General features: G+C 51.2%; 1 protein-coding gene across 4 annotated transcripts in view; it reads left to right on the top strand.

Moving 5' to 3' along the window:
* The window catches only part of LOC140426151 (dihydropyrimidine dehydrogenase [NADP(+)]-like), a 1,098,238-nt gene that overhangs the window by 468,695 nt on the left and 610,571 nt on the right, over positions 1-18,972 (top strand). For all 4 annotated transcript variants that reach the window (XM_072510567.1, XM_072510568.1, XM_072510570.1 and 1 more), the window contains 2 exons: positions 13,266-13,347; positions 14,073-14,160. In XM_072510567.1, the coding sequence (XP_072366668.1) occupies positions 13,266-13,347; positions 14,073-14,160 (170 nt within the window). The remainder of the gene's footprint in view (positions 1-13,265; positions 13,348-14,072; positions 14,161-18,972) is intronic.

The following is an 18,972-nucleotide window of genomic DNA, read 5'->3' as shown; positions in this document are numbered from 1 at the left end:
GGGTCTGTGCCGGGGAGGGGGATGGGGGGGTCTGTGCCGGGGAGGAGGATGGGGGGATGGGGGGTCCGTGCCGGGGAGGAGGATGGGGTCCGTGCCGGGGAGGGGGATGGGGGGGGCGTCTGTGTCAGGGAGGAGCATGGGGGGTCCGTGCCGTGGAGGAGGATGGGGGGGTGGGGTCCGTGCCGGGGAGGGGGATGGGGTGTCCGTGCCGGGGAGGGGGATGGGGGGGTCCGTGCCGGGGAGGGGCGGTGCGAGGGCAAGTGAGTTGTTCCACCTGGCCAGGTGCCAGCCTCCAACAGTTGGACCCATGCGGTCCAAGCCACCTGGCTGGGGGGAAGGAGGGGATATGGGCAATGATGACATGTCGTCGTTCCCCCCACCCCCCGTCCACCAGGCCGTCATGTTTTCCGATCATCCAGCGATGTTGGCCGCCGTGGCGGCAGCCGCTAATGTCCATGTTGCCCTGGATGAGGAGGTGGAGGAGGAGCCTGCCAGAGAGGCGGCGCAGGCTGCCGCAGAGGGGCAGGCGGGAGCCGCCCAGGCTGAAGGGACACCTGACCGACAGGACGAGGAGGGGGAGGAGGACGTCGCGGCCCCACGGCAATGGAGGCACCCGAGGGCGCCCCGTGTGTACCGGCCCCGGCAGTCATACCAGGACCTCACGGACCGGGAATGCAGGAGGAGACTCCGGATGAGCCGGGAAACCGTGGCACACATCTGCCACCTGCTGGCACACCTGTCACCGCGTGGCACTGGCGGGGGACACCCTCTCCCCATGCCCGTCAAGGTTACGGTGGCCCTGAACGTTTATGCAACGGGGTCATTCCAGGCACCGAGTGGGGACCTGTCCGGCATATCGCAGACATCGGTGCATCCGGGCAGTGACAGATGCCCTATATGCCATAGCGCACCGCTACATCCGCTTCCCTGTGGACCGGGCCAGCCAAGATGCCAGGGCCGTGGGCTACTTTGCCGTGGCCGGGTTCCCCATGGTCCAGGGCGCGATTGATGGGATGCACGTCGCCGTGCGGCCACCTGCAGATAACAGGGCCGTGTTCACCAATAGGAAGGGGACCTATTTGATGAACGTACAGGTGGTCTGCGACCACCGCATGATGATCCTGCACGTCTGCGCCCGTTAGCCACGCAGTGTACACGACTCATACGTGTTGTCGCGGTCATCCATCCCCAGCATGTACGAGGGACGCCATCCCCAGCTGAGGGGCTGGTTGCTGGGCGACAGGGGCTACCCATTGCGATCGTGGCTGATGACGCCTATACGGAGGCCACGCAATTAGGCGTAGAACCGCTACAATGATGCCCATGTAGCGACAAGGGGAGTGATAGAGAGGTGCTTTGGCGTGCTGAAGATGCGTTTCAGGTGCCTGGACCTCTCTGGGGGCGCCCTCCAGTATCGGTCAGATAGGGTCGGCTGCATCATTGTGGTGTGCTGCGTCCTGCACAATATAGCCCAGCAGAGGGGCGATGTGCCGCAGGCAGAGGAGGGCGGAGTGGAGGAGCAGCAGGAAGAGGCGCAGTCCTCCCCAGATGAGGGGGATGGGGGCAATGGTCAGAGCAGACGGTGTAGACACAGGCGGGTGGCTGTCCACCGTTACCGGCTGGCCCAGCGGGCACGGGACAGACTGATAGCCGCCCGCTTCACTGACTAGATGGGCGTGGGAATCGGGTAGTATGGCCACAGACCGCACACCATGGCAACAGCCGACCACCCACACCCCCCACCCATCCACCCACCCAGCACCCTCACCCCCCTCCCCAACCCCACCCACCCCACCCGCATGCACCCCCCCGCCCCCCCATTGCCGATCCACCTGCGGCACAACGGGCCGGGCTCACACAGTTGCGGGTGGACGCGTGTCTATTGCAGGCCATGGAGGATGATGACAACCCGCCCTGCGGTGAGCTCCTGGCTCCACATCGTTGGACTATGTCTGACCCATGGCCACAGTACCACCATCCACCCGGACCATCCCTGCATGCGGCTGTGACACTGCAGCGCACGGTCCCGTCCTCTGCCCGGGGGGATGTTGATGGCGGCCCAGGGGGAAGGGGGCAGACTCACCTGGGACTGAGGTAAGACCACCCCTCACACACACACTTGCGCTCAACGTACATGACACCCCCGCACGCTTTGGACAGAGCACAAAGTGTGTCTTAAAAAATATTAAGGTAGATAAGTCCCCAGGGCCGGATGGGATCTACCCCAGAATACTGAAGGAGGCTGGAGAGGAAATTGCTGAGGCCTTGACAGAAATCTTTGGATCCTCGCTGTCTTCAGGGGATGTCCCGGAGGACTGGAGAATAGCCAATGTTGTTCCTCTGTTTAAGAAGGGTGGCAGGGATAATCCCGGGAACTACAGGCCGGTGAGCCTTACTTCAGTGGTAGGGAAATTACTGGAGAGAATTCTTCGAGACAGGATCTACTCCCATTTGGAAGCAAATGGACGTATTAGTGAGAGGCAGCACGGTTTTGTGAAGGGGAGGTCGTGTCTCACTAACTTGATAGAGTTTTTCGAGGAGGTCACTAAGATGATTGATGCAGGTAGGGCAGTAGATGTTGTCTATATGGACTTCAGTAAGGCCTTTGACAAGGTCCCTCATGGTAGACTAGTACAAAAGGTGAAGTCACACGGGATCAGGGGTGAACTGGCAAGGTGGATACAGAACTGGCTAGGCCATAGAAGGCAGAGGGTAGCAATGGAGGGATGCTTTTCTAATTGGAGGGCTGTGACCAGTGGTGTTCCACAGGGATCAGTGCTGGGACCTTTGCTCTTTGTAGTATATATAAATGATTTGGAGGAAAATGTAACTGGTCTGATTAGTAAGTTTGCAGACGACACAAAGGTTGGTGGAATTGCGGATAGCGATGAGGACTGTCTGAGGATACAGCAGGATTTAGATTGTCTGGAGACTTGGGCGGAGAGATGGCAGATGGAGTTTAACCTGGACAAATGTGAGGTAATGCATTTTGGAAGGGCTAATGCAGGTAGGGAATATACAGTGAATGGTAGAACCCTCAAGAGTATTGAAAGTCAAAGAGATCTAGGAGTACAGGTCCACAGATCACTGAAAGGGGCTACACAGGTGGAGAAGGTAGTCAAGAAGGCATACGGCATGCTTGCCTTCATTGGCCGGGGCATTGAGTATAAGAATTGGCAAGTCATGTTGCAGCTGTATAGAACCTTAGTTAGGCCACACTTGGAGTATAGTGTTCAATTCTGGTCGCCACACTACCAGAAGGATGTGGAGGCTTTAGAGAGGGTGCAGAAGAGATTTACCAGAATGTTGCCTGGTATGGAGGGCATAAGCTATGAGGAGCGATTGAATAAACTCGGTTTGTTCTCACTGGAACGAAGGAGGTTGAGGGGCGACCTGATAGAGGTATACAAAATTATGAGGGGCATAGACAGAGTGGATAGTCAGAGGCTTTTCCCCAGGGTAGAGGGGTCAATTACTAGGGGGCATAGGTTTAAGGTGAGAGGGGCAAAGTTTAGAGTAGATGTACGAGGCAAGTTTTTTACGCAGAGGGTAGTGGGTGCCTGGAACTCACTACCGGAGGAGGTAGTGGAGGCAGGGACGATAGGGACATTTAAGGGGCATCTTGACAAATATATGAATAGGATGGGAATAGAAGGATACGGACCCAGGAAGTGTAGAAGATTGTAGTTTAGTCGGGCAGTATGGTCGGCACGGGCTTGGAGGGCCGAAGGGCCTGTTCCTGTGCTGTACATTTCTTTGTTCTTTGTTCTTTGAAAGGCAGCTTCTGTAGGTGTAACATTGACTTTAATAACCAAAGAAGTTCATGCACGTGCCCTAGCCCCTAAAACTCATCTGTGCCCTGCACCCGTGCCAACTTACTCAGTGTCTAATTGTTTGGCCTTCCGGGCCCTTTGACTACGTCTACGTGGTTCCCCAGACGGTACAGCAGAACTGGAGGTGGACTCCTGTGATTCCTGCCCTCTGACACTGGATCCCTTTGGTGGCCGTTTCCTGGGGCGTCCTGGCCTAGATGGGCCAGGCTGCGGCCCGGGCGACTGGGATGGCAAGCTGCCAGCCTGTCCTGCCCGTTGCCCAGCCGATGCACCTGGGACGGAAGGGGGGGAGTCCGAGGTGTCGCGGTATTCCGGGACCTCCCCTACAGGGGGAGCCGGGACGGACCACACCACCTCCTCCTCCCTCGGGGTGCCCGATGGCCCCCAGGCCTCTACATGGGTGGTGGATGCGAACGGACTGGCCATCCGACGCCCCCCCGACATCTGGCGCTGCCAGTCCTGGAGGCCTGTGCTGGTATCGACAGGGGTCTGCAGGTTTGCAGCCATGGAGCCCAGGGGGTTGGCAAACCCTGTCTGTGACAGTGCGACGCCGGCTCGCACATGGCCACTGGCGCCGATGCCCTCAGCGATGGCCTGCTGAGACTGGGCCATGGCCTGCAGAGACTGGGCCATGGCCTGCAGAGACTGGGCTATGGCCTGCTGAGACTGGGCTATGGTGTTGAGCGCCTCTGCCATCTGGCGCTGGCACTGGCTCATGGCCTCCTGTGAGAGGGCAGCCGTGTCCTGGGCCACAGACGCCGCCTGCACGGAAAGCCCCAGGCCTCGCAAACCGTTCCCCATGTCTGACACCGTCGCACCCATTGCCTCCACCGCGGACGCCACCCGTGCGGTGTCGGCCTGGGTGGCACGCATGACCGGCACCACTTCCAGCTCCTGGACGCGGGTGACGTCCTCCACCTGCGACTGCAGCCGCCGCAATCCGGCCGTCACCCTCTTCGCTCGTCTCCAGTTCGGTGGTTGCATCGGATCTATGTGTGGGTGTGGAAACTCCAGGAACCCGGGATCCATCTGGGCGGCAGATGTTCGCTTGGGCTGGGCTGCCCTCCGACCGCCCGGCCCGTCTGCTGCTCCTACCTACACCTGCTGTACCGGGACGGCTGTGTTGTGCGCACCAGTGAGTGTACCAGACGCCTCATCACTAAAGTGCCCAACCGAGGTGAGTGTTTCTGCGATGGTGGAGGGTGTTGGTGACAGTAGTGGCGTTGTGTCGTGCTCTTCGTCCCACTCTGAGTCCATGGCACTTTGGGGTGGGGGTTCGTCTCCACCCATCCACTCTGAGTCACTGTCCGGTATTTCGTCTTCCTGGGTAGTGCTGTCCCGGGTAGTGGTGTCCTGGGTAGTGGTGTCCTGGGTAGTGGTGTCCTGGCTCGGATGTGACGGGGGCCTGTGGCTGTCCCCCTCGTCGCTGGATGGTCGCTCCCGCACGTGACGGGGGTGTCATCTCCCTGTTGCTCCAGGTCTCTCCGTCTCCCGTGGTGTGCGAGGGGCATCCTGCGGGCGTCGCATGCTGGAGGGTCCGGGTCTCTCTGTCTTCCGTGGCCTCCGAGGGGCATCCTGCGGGCGTCGCATGCTGGAGGGTCCGGGTCTCTCTGTCTCCCGTGGCCTCCGAGGGGCATCCTGCGGGCGTCGCATGCTGGAGGGTCCGGGTCTCTCTGTCTCCCGTGGCCTCCGAGGGGCATCCTGCAGGCGGTCTGCATCTGCGGGGATGGGTGCCTGGACCTTTGGTCCTGCGATACACAATGAAGCACGCATGGTTAGACACGCAGGCAGTGATCAGGTGATATGGGGGAGGGGGGATATGGGGACGGGCTGTCGGTGGCTCACTTGCTAGTACACCCCCGACCTCTGCATCAGCAACCTCCCGGTCGTCAGGTCCGCCAGCCAGTTCCAGGGCCCTTTCCTCGTGTTCGGTCAGTGGCCTCTCATCAGCGGGGCCTCCTCCAGTCCTCACATGCTCCCTATTGTTGTGTGCGCGCTTCTCCTGTTGGGGGGGCGGTGGGGGGGTGGCAGGGGTAAAAGGCAACAGTGTTAGGCAGGTATATGAATGCACGCCATCGGTTGCACGTGCATTGCAGAGGTTAAGGTTAGGGCTGGATTCACTTGGGGATATGGGGGATATGGGGGAGGAGGGATATGGGGGAGGGGGGATATGGGGGAGGGGGATATGGGGAGGGGGGATATGGGGGAGAGGGGATATGGGGGAGGGGGGATATGGAGGAGGGGGGATATGGGGGAGGGGGGATATGGGGAGGCTCACCCTGCCTGCTCTGACGAGGTCGTTCACCTTCTTGTGGCACTGGGTGCCTGTCCGTGGTGTCAGGGACGGCCTCTGCCACCTCCCTCCACAGATGCCGGCTGTGGTGTGGGGCAACTCTGCGGCCGTGCCCGGGATACAGGGCGTCCCTCCTCTGCTCCACAGTGTCCAGGAGCGCCTCCACATCCCGTGACTCGAACCTCGGGGTTGAGCGGCGGCCAGCCATCCAGTCGGGTGTTCCGGTCGGGTGTTCCGGTCGGGTGGGGGGGAGCAGCGCGGCCTTATGAGCTGTCACGCCGTATGACGCTGCATGGCGTGAACCACGTGCGCAAGCGCTGATCCCGTTACGTCGCTGCTAGCCCATTTCGGGCCGGAGACTTTTGACCCATTTGTCCGGTGTGACGCAAGTCGGATTTGCGCCGTTTATTGCGCCGATCGGCGGACTTTGCGCCGATAATGGAGAATTTCGCCCCTGGTCTCTACAGGAAGGATGTAATTGCTCTGGAGAGAGTGCAGAGAGTTTTACGAGAGTGTTGCTACGGCTGGAGGATTGTAGCCATGGGGAGAGATTGGAGTGGTTGGCGTTGTTCTCCTTGGAACAGAGAAGATTGACGGGTGACGTGACTGAGGTGTACAAAATTGTGAACGGTAAAGATAGAGTAAACAGGAGGAACCTATTTCCTTTGGCAGAGAGTTAAAAAAAAGCTAAGTGGAAGAAGGATTAGAGGGGACATAAGGGGAAATGTTTTTACGCAGAGGGTGGTGGGTGTCTGGAATTCGCCTCCTGAATTGGTGGTGGGGGCAGAGAAACTAAACTCTTTTTAAAGTAAGTACCTGAATCTGCACCTTAAGTGCTGTAAGATGCAGGGCTATGGGACGTGTGCAGGATGGGATTAGAAAGGGCACCTGGGTGTCTTTGGGTCAGCATGGACAAGATGGGCCGAATGGCCCCCTTCTGTGCTGTAAGTATTCTCTGGTTCTAGGTGCGGGTGTGAGCATGTGACAGCCCAGCACGTCAATAGTTTTGAAGTAGATGCACCAGATACTGGCAGGATAGCATTCATCTGTACCACGCTAAAGCGCACTGGTCAGCACTGCAGAAGGCCTGCAAGAAAATGCAACCAAGTTCCAAGTTACGCGACCGTTTACTGCCCCTGCAAACATGCAAGCTTTGTGTTGCTGGGAGTCACTGGTGAGCTTGCAGCAGATGGCGAAGCTTGGATCCTCCCCTTCTACTGATTCACAGCGTGAGAGGAAAGTTACCACAAGTCATTCCCTGCTGGGGTTTCCAGAGCCTGCAGAAGTGGTTAGTGACAGCTTGGTGGGTGGGCCCAAACAGGCAAAGTGGATCACCTTGGCACGTCTTCTTAAATACAATACCGTGTAAAACACGACACGCTGTGATTATGCTGCTTCTGGGGAGCCTTCCAGCACAAAGGTGAAACAGGTACTCACTTCTAATGAAGACACCAACTCAGGCTGAACGCATGGTCGGCATTGGGAAGAAAAGCCTCCATCAACATGTGCCAGAACGGGATTTGCTACTTTCCTCTGCAGGTGTAAGGGCGCAGGAGTGGGCAGAAGGGCTCAGATCACCTCTCGCGCCACCTGACCTTTTGGCACCCTTCCAATCGTCCCCTTTTCCTCCAAACATGTCTCCTCCAATGTTTCCTGGTTCAACCCTCCTGGTTCCAATAAAGGAAGCAAAATGAATCTGCATCAGGTACAATGACCCGGAAGAGCCCAAGTCCCAGCTGAAGGCAAAAATAACTACAAGACGTGGACCAGGCCACCATGGGCGAGACTGGAAAATCCTGGTCAGAGGTTTACCCTCAAATCCAACGTGCTTTCTGAATACCTTTCTGCCTGCGGATGCAGTTCAACCTTGTCCCCTGCCATGTTTAATTGGCCTACTCAAGACTCTGAAGACTCTGGCCGATATTCTCCGACCCCCCACCGGGTCGTAGAATCCCCGGGGGGGAGGCGCGAATCCCGCCCCGATGCCGGCTGCCCTATTCTCCAGCGGCGTTTTTCGGGGGACGGCGGGATTCCCGCCACGCCGGTCGGGGGCCATTGACAGCGCCCCCCCCCCCCCCCGGCGATTCTCCGGGCCCCGATGGGCCGAGTGGTCGTCCAGTTTTGGCCTGTCCCACCGGCGTGAATTACTCACCTCACGCACAGCGGGACCTGGCAGGTAAGTAGTGCGGGTGCGGTCCTCGGGGGGGGATTGCCATACCTTCATTGACCCACTGCAAATATGGGTGCTTTCAGGATATAAATTGACTCAATAATGTCAACAGAGCAAAAGTGCATGACATCATATCACCAGGGGAGCAGGTGGCATTATAGTATTGTCACTGGGCTGGCGATCCAGAGACCCAGGGTAATACTGCGGACCCAGGTTCCAATCCCGGCACAGCAGATCCCATAAGCAACGGATCAGATGTAAGTTCTGCAGTCCTGCCACATACAGTAGTGAATGGTGGTGGACAATTAACCAAGGCGGAGGCTCCACAAATATCCCCTTCCTCAATGATGGAGGAGCCCAGCACGTCTTTGCAAAAGAGAAGGCTGAAGTGTTCGCAAAAATCTTTCGCCAGAAGTGCCAAGTGGATGATCCATCTCGGTCTCCTCCAGAGGTCCCCAGCATCACAGATGCCAGTCGACAGCTAATTCAATTCAACACACATGATATCAAGAAACGGCAGAAACAATTGGATGCTGCAAAAGCTATAGGCCCTGACAATATTCTGGCAATCGTACTGAAGGCCTATTCTCCAGTACTTGCTGCACCCCTAGCCAAGCTGTTTCAATACAACTAACACTGGCATCTACCCGGCAATGTGGAAAATTGCCCAGGTACGTCCTGTACACAAGAAATAGAACAAATCCAACCCAAACAATTACCATCCTATCAGTCTACTCTCAATCATCAGTAGAGTCATGAAAGGGGTCTTCAACAATGCTATCAAGTGACACTTACTTAGCAATAACCTACACACTGTTGCTCAGTTTGTGTTCCATGCATGGTCACTCAGCTCCTGACCTCCTTACAGCCTTAGTTCAAACATGGACAAAAGAGCTGAACTCCAGAGGCGAGATGAGTGTGACTGGCCTTGACATCAAGGCAGCATTTGACCGAGTATGGCATCAAGGAGCCCGAGCAAAACTGGAGGCAATGGGAATCGGGGGGGAAAACCCTCCACTAGTTGGAGTCATACCTGGCACAAAGGAAGATGGTTGTGGTTGTTGGAGGTCAGTCATCCCAGTCGCTGGGGACCACTGCAGGAGTTCCTCAGGGTGGTGATCGAGGCTAAACATCTTCAGCTGCTTCCTCAATGACCTTTCTTCCAACATAAGGTCAGACGTGGGGACGTGTGCTGATGATTACACAATTTTCAGCACCATTCACGGCTCCTCAGATATTAAAGCGCTCCACGTGCAAATGCAGCAAGACCTGGACAATACCCAGGCTTGGGCTAACAAGTGGCAAGCAACATACGCATCACACAAGTGTCAAGTAATGACCATCTCCAAAAAGAGGGAGAGTGAAATTTTCCATTTCGGAGAATTTGGGCTGGATTCTCCGATTTTGTGGCTATGTCCAGAGCATGTGTCTAGATATGACCAAAATGTCGGCGCCGCCCCCGCACCGATGCTCCGCCTGGTGGGTGGCTAGCAGCCGCAGCACGTAAAGCCCCCCGGCTTTACCTGCAGATACGGACGGAGAATTGCCGGTTTCATGGCCGCGCATGTGCATGGCTGTGACTTGTGGTGGTCGTGCCGCACAACATGGCGCCAGTACGCTCGGACCCTGCCTATCAGATAGTACACCCCTGTAGCCCCCCTCACCATCATCGGACTACCCCCCAGCCCCCGCCAAAGCCGACCCGGCCAGCAGAACGGCTCTTCCCCCCCCCCCCTACCCCCGGACTGTGGCAGTGCTGGTCACAATCCGCAACCGCCACACGAGGTTGACGAAACCTCAGACCGCAAGCGATCCACTCCGTTGGGAAGTTGGCCCATCGGGGGCGCAGCATTGGGGGAGGGCCTTCAGGTGACGTCCTCAGAATGTTTCTGGCGATCCACCTTCTTTCTCAATGGATCTATCTATCAGCTTTAGAATACTCCGGAGATCCATCTTCATTTTCAGGAGGTCCATCTTCTTCCTTCAATAGTGGGGCAGTGATGTTGGACTTCTTTTCAAAATGGCCCCCACATAGGTCAGTGGACAATGCGGCCTCTGGCCTGCCCCGCCATGGAAAATGGCACAAAACACCCGTTTGCATAATTAATGAGGTTAGGGCCAGATGATTTGGAGTTTTTCCCACCGGCCTCCCAGATGTGAGACATCCGCCTCCTGTGTCAAGGAGCTGAATTTCACAGCCTCTGTCTCACACCACTCGGGTCAATTCTAAAACCACCATTTTGTACCTAGAGTTGTGAATCGTTAGGCAAATAAGTTTAGACATGAAGATTCAGCACAATTTACATTTGTTACTCTAGTTCGCAGTGCTTACTAGAATGCAGTTGTTTTACACCTGCAGATGAAAATTACCTCCTCAATTGGAAACAATGAGCTACTACAATAGCAGATGATACATTTGTTTATACCACTGGAATAAACTTTCATGATGTGCAATTTTTGTACAAACAATCTGGTCTGAAATGACCTTTTACCAGCAATTTACTACAATAGTAAAAAAACTAAAAATAACGGTATGCCGATATCTCCATTTCACAACACTTAATCATCTAGGTTCATCATCTAGGTTAATATTTCTGTTCGCATGCAGCAGTGCACAGAATACATTTAAATTCAAACCTGTGTTTCGCATTCAATAAAATGTAATTGAATGCAAATGTTTTGCATTCAATAAAATGTAGTTCTGCCTAACAATAATTTGGGATTTGTTATCGGTAACAGACATGGTTAACACGTTCATCCGAACCACTTTTGGCCTCTTCAGAAAGGTGGTAGCACAGTTAAAATAAACAATTTAATTCCTTTATTAATATACAAGACAAAAAACTTTCACACTAACCCGCTACTATGATCACATAGCATAATTTGTCCCATCAATATGTTCGTAGAGTGGAGTTCTGCTGCTTTGCAATGCTCTATATAGTCAAAATGTGACTGAACACATTATCAAGGATGGGTATTGTGTGAAATGGAAAAAGAAATCACACGAGTGCTGTTGGGAATTCTCATTTGCTTTGAAGCCAAGTCATGCTACAATTGAACAGACAGTATTTTATTTTAAAGCTGGCTTTATTCTACTTAGCTGACCTTGGGAGTGCTTTATGGCTACACACTGGCAGGTGGAGCAGAAACCAGAGGAAACAAAATTATGATAATTGGCAAATGAGCCAAAGGGAGAATAATGACTATTTTTTTAGGCAATGAGTTGCTACGATCTGGAATGCGCTGCCTGAAAGAGTGGTGGAAACAGATTGTAAAGGAACTTTCAAAAGATAATTACTTGAAAAGGAAAACATTGCGGGGTTATGGGGAAAGAGTAGATGAGTGGGACTAATTGAGTACCTCATTCAAAGAGCGCACAGGCATGTATGATTCCATAGTTTGGTACCCAACACAGAAAAGTGTTCTATTTTGCATCAACAAAATATTTCAGAGAAACGGACAGAGTTTTGGTGTCTCAGAGAATCGAGGGAAAAGGGGAGAAGGCAGGAAAGAGTTGAAGCCCAAGATCAACCATGATCATATTGAATTTTTTTAAAAACTCATTGATGTGATGGGGACATCGCTGGCCAGGCCAGCAGTTGTTGCCTATCCTTGAATTGAGTGGCTTGCTGGGACATTTCAGAGTCAACCGCATTGCTGTGGGTCTGGAGTCGCATGACCGGCCAGGCAATATAAGGGTGGCAGATTTATTTCCCAAAAGGGCATTAGTGAACCAGATGGGTTTGTTTTTTTAACCACAACTAACAATTGTTTCATGCTAATCGCGAGACGTTTAATTCCAGATTTTCACTGAATTAAGATTTCACCGCCTGCTGTGGTGAGATTCAAACCTGGGTTCACAGAGCATTACCCTGGGTCTCTGAGTTACTTGCCCGGTGGCAAAATCACTGCGCCAATACCACTACTCCACTGTGTCCCCCTGGCAGAGTAGGCTCGATAGACCATATGGTGTACTCCAGCCCCCGTCTCTTCTGTTCTCACCCGACGAACTCAAAGTTTCAACAACACCACCTAAAAGTTGAAAAAAGCATCCTCAGAGCTGCTATAATGAGAACAGAAATGTAAGAGTTTTTAAACCAGTGGAAAGTTATAATAATAATATTTATTGTCACAAGTAGGCTTACAATAACACTGCAATGAAGTTACTGTGAAAAGCCCCTAGTCGCCACATTCCGGCGCCTGTTCGGGTACACAAAGGGAGAATTCAGAATGTCCAATTCACCTAACAGCACGTCTTTCCAGGACTTGTGGGAGGAAACCGGAGCACCCGGAGGAAACCCACGCAGACACAGGGAGAAGGTGCAGACCCCGCACAGACAGTGGCCCAAGCCGGAAACCGAACCTGGGACCCTGGCGCTGTGAAGCAACAATGCTAACCACTAAGTTACTTCCTACAACGCCCCCCCCCCCCCCCGCCCCCCACCCACCCCTCCCCACACACACACATCTACCCTTGTCTGTTGGCTTAAAAACTCTTGCATCTCTATCTGCCTTCTGTTCTGATGAGAGGTCACGGACCTGAAATATTAACTCTGTTTCTCTGCACAGACGCTGACTGATCGGCTGAGTAGTTCCAACATTCTTTGTTTCAATTTCAATATTTTACTCTCGCATCATCAGGATCTGTTTCCGGGTAGTACAAATTAATTTAACAAACTAAGGCAATGATTCATATACGGGTTTGACTGAGGCATGAACTTTAAAGATGTATTTTTTAACATCATCGGCATGTATTTTTGAAGTTCCAATAAAACGAGAGAGTGAACTTTTTAAATTAAAATTTAGATTTCAGTAGATGTTAAATCAAATTACCACAAACTGTCCTCTTGCTCAACAGCAAAAGATTTGAAACGTTTGAAAACAAAACAAATGTGAGTTTGCATTCGAAGAAACCTTTTTTGCAGTCATCAAGGAACCATGAAACATGTTTTCCTTTTTTTTTCTGCAGCACATCTGAGATACCTCAGTTCAGATTACCGTTTGATGTTGTCAAGTTTGAGATCAAGCTGATGAAAGACCTTGGTGTGAAGGTAATGGAACAACGCAATCAGCTTGCATGCAAAGAGATGTAGGACGGCTTGAAGTTTACTGAAGATTAAGAGCAAAATGTCACAGACATTAGTAAAGTGCAATTAAAAGTCGCAGAATTGTCGCATTTGGTGAGGATAAGCGCTTTAGTTCTGAGCATTTGTCTGTCTGTAGTTTGAATGCCACCAGTATGGAAAAGGACAATCAATAGTTCCGTCCTGGCTTGGCAGCGTGTGATTAATTATCTGAACCAAACAATTTCTTAAATTGCTCAGACTGTTCAGAATAATTAAAAATTTGTTTTTCTTCGGCGAAGATGCATTCGAAGCTTTGTCTTGCATTTTAACATGTCTGATTATGGGGAAGAAAACAACAGAACTTAATACTTTAAAAGGTCAAAAGAAATTTTAATTCAAATAATCAAAAGATGATCAAAACCTGAACTTCCCGCTGTTGTCTGAAAAACAAAACTACAGCTATCATTTTTTTCCATAACAAATTTAATAACGAGCACCTGTACCCTGATGAGGTGAATATTCTCTACACATGATACAGTCAATTATTGCAGTGGTAAATTCTACATTTTAAAAGGAATTGTAGCAGGATGGCTCAAAAATGTTTTTTGAAGAAATAAGCATAACTGCTTTTATGATGTGAACAAGTTTTAAACTGGTATATGTGAACCCAAATGCACAAGATCATCATTTTTATTTTTTAAACCTGTTAGATTGCTGTTGGTAAAGGTTTGGGGATTGATGGAATGACTCTGGAGTCCTTGACTCAAGATGGATACAAAGCAGTCTTCATTGGTATAGGTCAGTGTACCAACTATATTGATATTCTTGTTTCCTTCATTAGCAATATTAAATATTCCTTTCAACTAAAGATGTAATAGGTTTCAGTCCACAAGTGTGTAATTTAATATCCTATTTTTACTGGCTAGGCCACCATTTGTTTCCCATCACTAATTTGCCTTGAACTGACTGCCTTATTAGGCCAGTTCAGAAGGCGGTAAAGAGTTAACCACGTTGCTGTGGATCTGTGAGTCACGTGGAGGCTTCACGAGGTAAGGATGGCCGATTTCCTTCCCTGAAGGGGATTAGTGAACCTGATAGCATTTTACAGAAAAAAAAATCAATGATAGCTTTATGGTCACCATTTCTGAGGTTAGCTTTCAATTCCAGATTTTATTAACTGCTAGCTGCCATGGCGGGATTTGAACCCATGTCCCCAGAGCCTGGATTTCTGGATTGCAAGTCCAGTGACATTACCACGATGCCACCATCTCCCCATAGGCTTATTATTTTGAATTGGGATTTGATGGATAAAAGCCACATAATGAATGTTTCACTTCACAAGTAAATGAATCAATTGAAAGCTAAGGCCTAGATTTTTCTCCCTGCATTGGAGACGCAGAATCAGGTGGATTAGGCTCCGTGAACCCAACTTCTAAAAATGTCAGACTGAACATCAGATTTTGGCTCAAATTCCCCAGTCGTTGGGATTCTCTTTCCCTGCTGGCAGCACACCCCCCTCCGTGGGTTTCCGGCATCATGGGGTGGCTTCAATGGGAAATCCCATTGACAAATGGCGGGATGAGGGAATCCCGCCTCCAATGAATGGCGCTGCCGAGAAACGAGCCCCCTTATTTCCAGGGTGGTGGGGTTCACTTGGAGTTGAGCTGGGCGAATCCGGAAGGATTGCGGGGGAAGCCAGGTGAGAAGGTGTGGCTGGGTGGGTAGCCTACCATGGTGCTCCGGCACTGTGTTTAGGTTTAATTCGGAAAAACAGAAAATCATGAAATTACCTTCCAGACCTCACCCCTCACATCTCCCTCACCCCCACACACCTACCAAGCCCCATCCAAGCCAACCCATGCCACCTCATGCCATATCCCAACCACATAGCCCTTAAGTCAACTTAGTGCCATCTCACACCAACCCATGCCCCCACCCACCACCCTTTGCTCTTACACCTGCCATGCCCACTCACCCAGAATCTACAATGGACACACCTCAGGACTCATTCAGAAACAATATAAAACACATTTCCAAGTGTATCTTGCAGACTTTAATTTAAAAAAATACTCCTGTTCACAAAAACCCATTTACTACATTTTCATTACTTCTACGACATTATCACTTACAATAACACACATTTCATTCAATTGCATAATCACTTTTAAAAGCATGCAGTGGAATTCATACTCCCACTTCAAAGAATCCATAACGACTTGGAGCTGTCAATAAAACTATCACTACTTTATTACAACTGTCATAATGGATATTTGTGAAATCAGTCGTGCAACACTAATCCAGTAATAGAAACGCCAAGGCTTAAGTCAACAGGCAAAATGAAATAGCAAGCTATTTTTTTCCCATAGTTTTTTCAAAGACTTAAAGGAAAGGAGTTTTAAATACCTTGACAGCCCCTCTTAACAGATCATCTTGACACTTTTGACAATTGTTTTTGACAACTCCTCTTGATAATTTACCGTAATACTTTGGACAATTATTTTGACAGCCCCTCTTGACATTTCATTTTGATATTAGGAACAGTAGTTTTTGACATGTCCAATGAACTTCACAGTTTCAGTGAATTTATAGACTTTTTACACATATTCCTGTCTAGTTTAGATCTCAAAAGAGCACCTCACATCCCCTAAAATGTACGAAACTACCCCCAAAGGACATATTACTTCACAGGACTATATCGGAAGGGGTACCTCATTTGTCCGAAAGTTTATCCTAGCTATCCAGATGAATCCCCATAAACCAGATGTGCCCCTACCAGGTCTAATCTGCACATATTGGGTTTCAGACACCCTTTCACACTAAAAGTACACATATGGGATGTAGCTGTTGATTTCTATGGGCAACTGGCTCTGTGAAATATGCGCAAATCCTGATCAGGGCCCATTCCTGGTCTTGTGAAAAATGGTAGGTACTATAGTTGGGGGAGGGACTTCCGGATTCTGCCCTCATCCACCATTTTCACCGCGATGGATATGTTCCCTCCCTCCATTATGCTGAAAATTCAGATCTAAGTATGACGTCTTAACCAACAAAATATCTGGTGTTGGATTGTGCGCTCCCGGACTTCAAAATCGCGTTCGGCGATGGGGCAGAGAATCCGTTTTGGCGCTGAAATCAGGAGCGGTGCCGGTTTTTCAATTCTCCGCCCCCAAAAAATCGGCGTACTCATGGAGTACGCTGCGCTGATTCTCCACTGTCTCAGGCCATTGCCTGAGGCCCGCCCTGCGATGTTCCGTTGGCAAACGGCTGAATTCCCAACGGCGTAGCTTACGTGTGCTCACATAATCCGGGATCCTCACAGTCGGGGGAGGGACTTCATTCTGGGCTGTGGGTAATGTGGGCGGGCAGTCCGGGGCATGTGAGCGGCCGATGCGGGGCACTACTTTGATGGTCCAGGTCCGCGGGCTGAGTCCGCCATGGAGCACGGCGTGGCCACTGCAGGCCGCCGCCCTGCGCATGCGCGGCCTCTGACCCAGAAGTGCTGGAGGCTGTATCGGCTGCTAGAGCTGCGAGCTCTACGACAGCTCCCTGCTAGCCCCTCGCAAAACGGGGAATCTGTGGCCTTTTGACAACGGAGTGGGGACTTAGTCTTCGAAACGGAGAATCCAGCCCACAATGTGTGTTTGATCATTCTACACATTTATAAGATCCCCTTCAGGTTTAATAATGCAAACAGTCGATATTGTTTTAGATATTGTAATCTAAGTGAAGATTCAGTCTTCTACTGTTGCCTGATTTGATGTGTTCCACAATAGCACATCGGTATCACAAACTTGCTATTGTCTCTAAGTAATATCAGTAATGATTGTGGACTTTAGAATATTAGCATATCCTTTTAAAGAAATATTTGGAAAGGCATTGTTCGGACATTCTCATATTTTAAATTCACAACCAATGAGCTCATTTATTTAAAAGAACAAAAAAAAAATGTAGAATTCAATCACCGCAAATTGCACCGCAGATGAGCATCATCATCAAAATAAAAATAAACACTCAACTTTATTTCTAGGGGGATAGAATTGAAAAATAGGAAAGCTATGTTAAATCTCTTTCTAACCTTCGTAAGATCACATTTGGAGCACTATGTGCAGCTCTGGTTCATATGATAAGAAGGATATAGAACCCTGGAGAGGGCGTAGAAAGGAATTACACAAAGATACATCAGGAAAAGATTGTCAAGCTCTTTTCTTTTGTAAAAATGTTGAATGAAACTAAATACTGGCAAGTTAGCTGGATCTGGTGGCTGCAGTTAGGATTGTAAAAGAAATAGCTTCAGAGGTAGTCAATGCATTGGTCTTAATCTTCTAAAATTCTTCAACTTCTGAAAAAGACCCAGCAGTTTGGAAAAATGCAAATATAAGGGCCGGGATTCTCCCCTACCCGGCGGGGCGGGGGGTCCCGACGGGATGGAGTGGTGGGAACCTACTCTGGCGTCGGGCCACCCCAAAGGTGCGGATTTCTCCGCACCTTTAGGGGCCAAGCCCTCACCTTGAGGGGCTAGGCCCGCGCCGGAGTGGTTGACGCACCGCCAGCCGGCGGGAAAGGCCTTTGGCGCCACGCCAGCCAGGGCCTAAAGGACTTCGCCGGCTGCTGGAAGTCCACGCATGCGCGGGAGCGCCAGCGGCTGCTGACGTCATCCCCGCACATACGCAGGTGGGGGGGGGTCTCTTCCGCATCGGCCATAGTGAAGGCTGTGGCCGAGGCGGAGGGAAAAGAGTGCCCCCACGGCGGGCCAGGCCCCGATCGCGGGCCAGGCCACTGTGGAGGCACCCCCCCGGGGCCAGATCTCCCCGTGCTCCCCCCCCAGCACCCCGGAGCCTGCCCGCACCGCCAGTCCCGCCGGTAAGAGAGGAGGTTTGATTCTCGCCAGCGGGGTGCTGGCATTCCAGCAGCGGGACTTCGGCCCATCGCGGGCCAGGGAATCGCCGGGGGGGGGGGGGGGGGCTTGCCGACCGGCGCGGCGCAATTCCCGCCCACGCCGAATATCCGGTGCCGGAGAATTCGGCAACCGGCGGGGGCGAGATTCACGCCAGCCCCCGGCGATTCTCCGACCCGGGGTGTCGGAGAATCCCGCCCAAGACCTCTATTCAAGAAAGCAGGAAGCCTATTGGCCAGTTAGCCTAACATCTGTCATTGGGTAAATGTTGAAACCATTATTAAGGAAGTAATAGTAGGAGATTTAGAAAATCATATTACAACCAGGCAGAGTCAACATGGTTTCGTGAAAGGGAAACTGTGTTTGACAAAATTATTAGAGTTCTTTGAGGATGGAAAAGCAGGGTTGGTAAAGGGGAACAAGTAGATGTGCACTTATATTTCCAAAAGGCATTTGATATGGTGTCACATAAAAGGTTAGTATATTAGATAAGAGCTTGTGTTGTTGAGAGTAATATATTAAAATGGATAGAAGATTAGATCACAAACAGGAAACAGAGAGTCAGGATAAAGAGTTCATTTTTCGATTGACAAACTCTAACTAGTGAAGTGCCACAGCTATTGACGATCTATATTAATGATTTGGATGAAGGGTCCAGGTATATTGTAGCCAATTTTCAGACGATGCAAAGGTAGGTAGGAAAGAAGTTATCAGGA

Source organism: Scyliorhinus torazame, chromosome 7, assembly GCF_047496885.1.
Source record: "Scyliorhinus torazame isolate Kashiwa2021f chromosome 7, sScyTor2.1, whole genome shotgun sequence".
Lineage (NCBI taxonomy): Eukaryota > Metazoa > Chordata > Chondrichthyes > Carcharhiniformes > Scyliorhinidae > Scyliorhinus > Scyliorhinus torazame.
The sequence above is the reverse complement of the archived record's forward strand: the minus strand, read 5'-3'. Positions and strand labels throughout refer to the sequence as shown.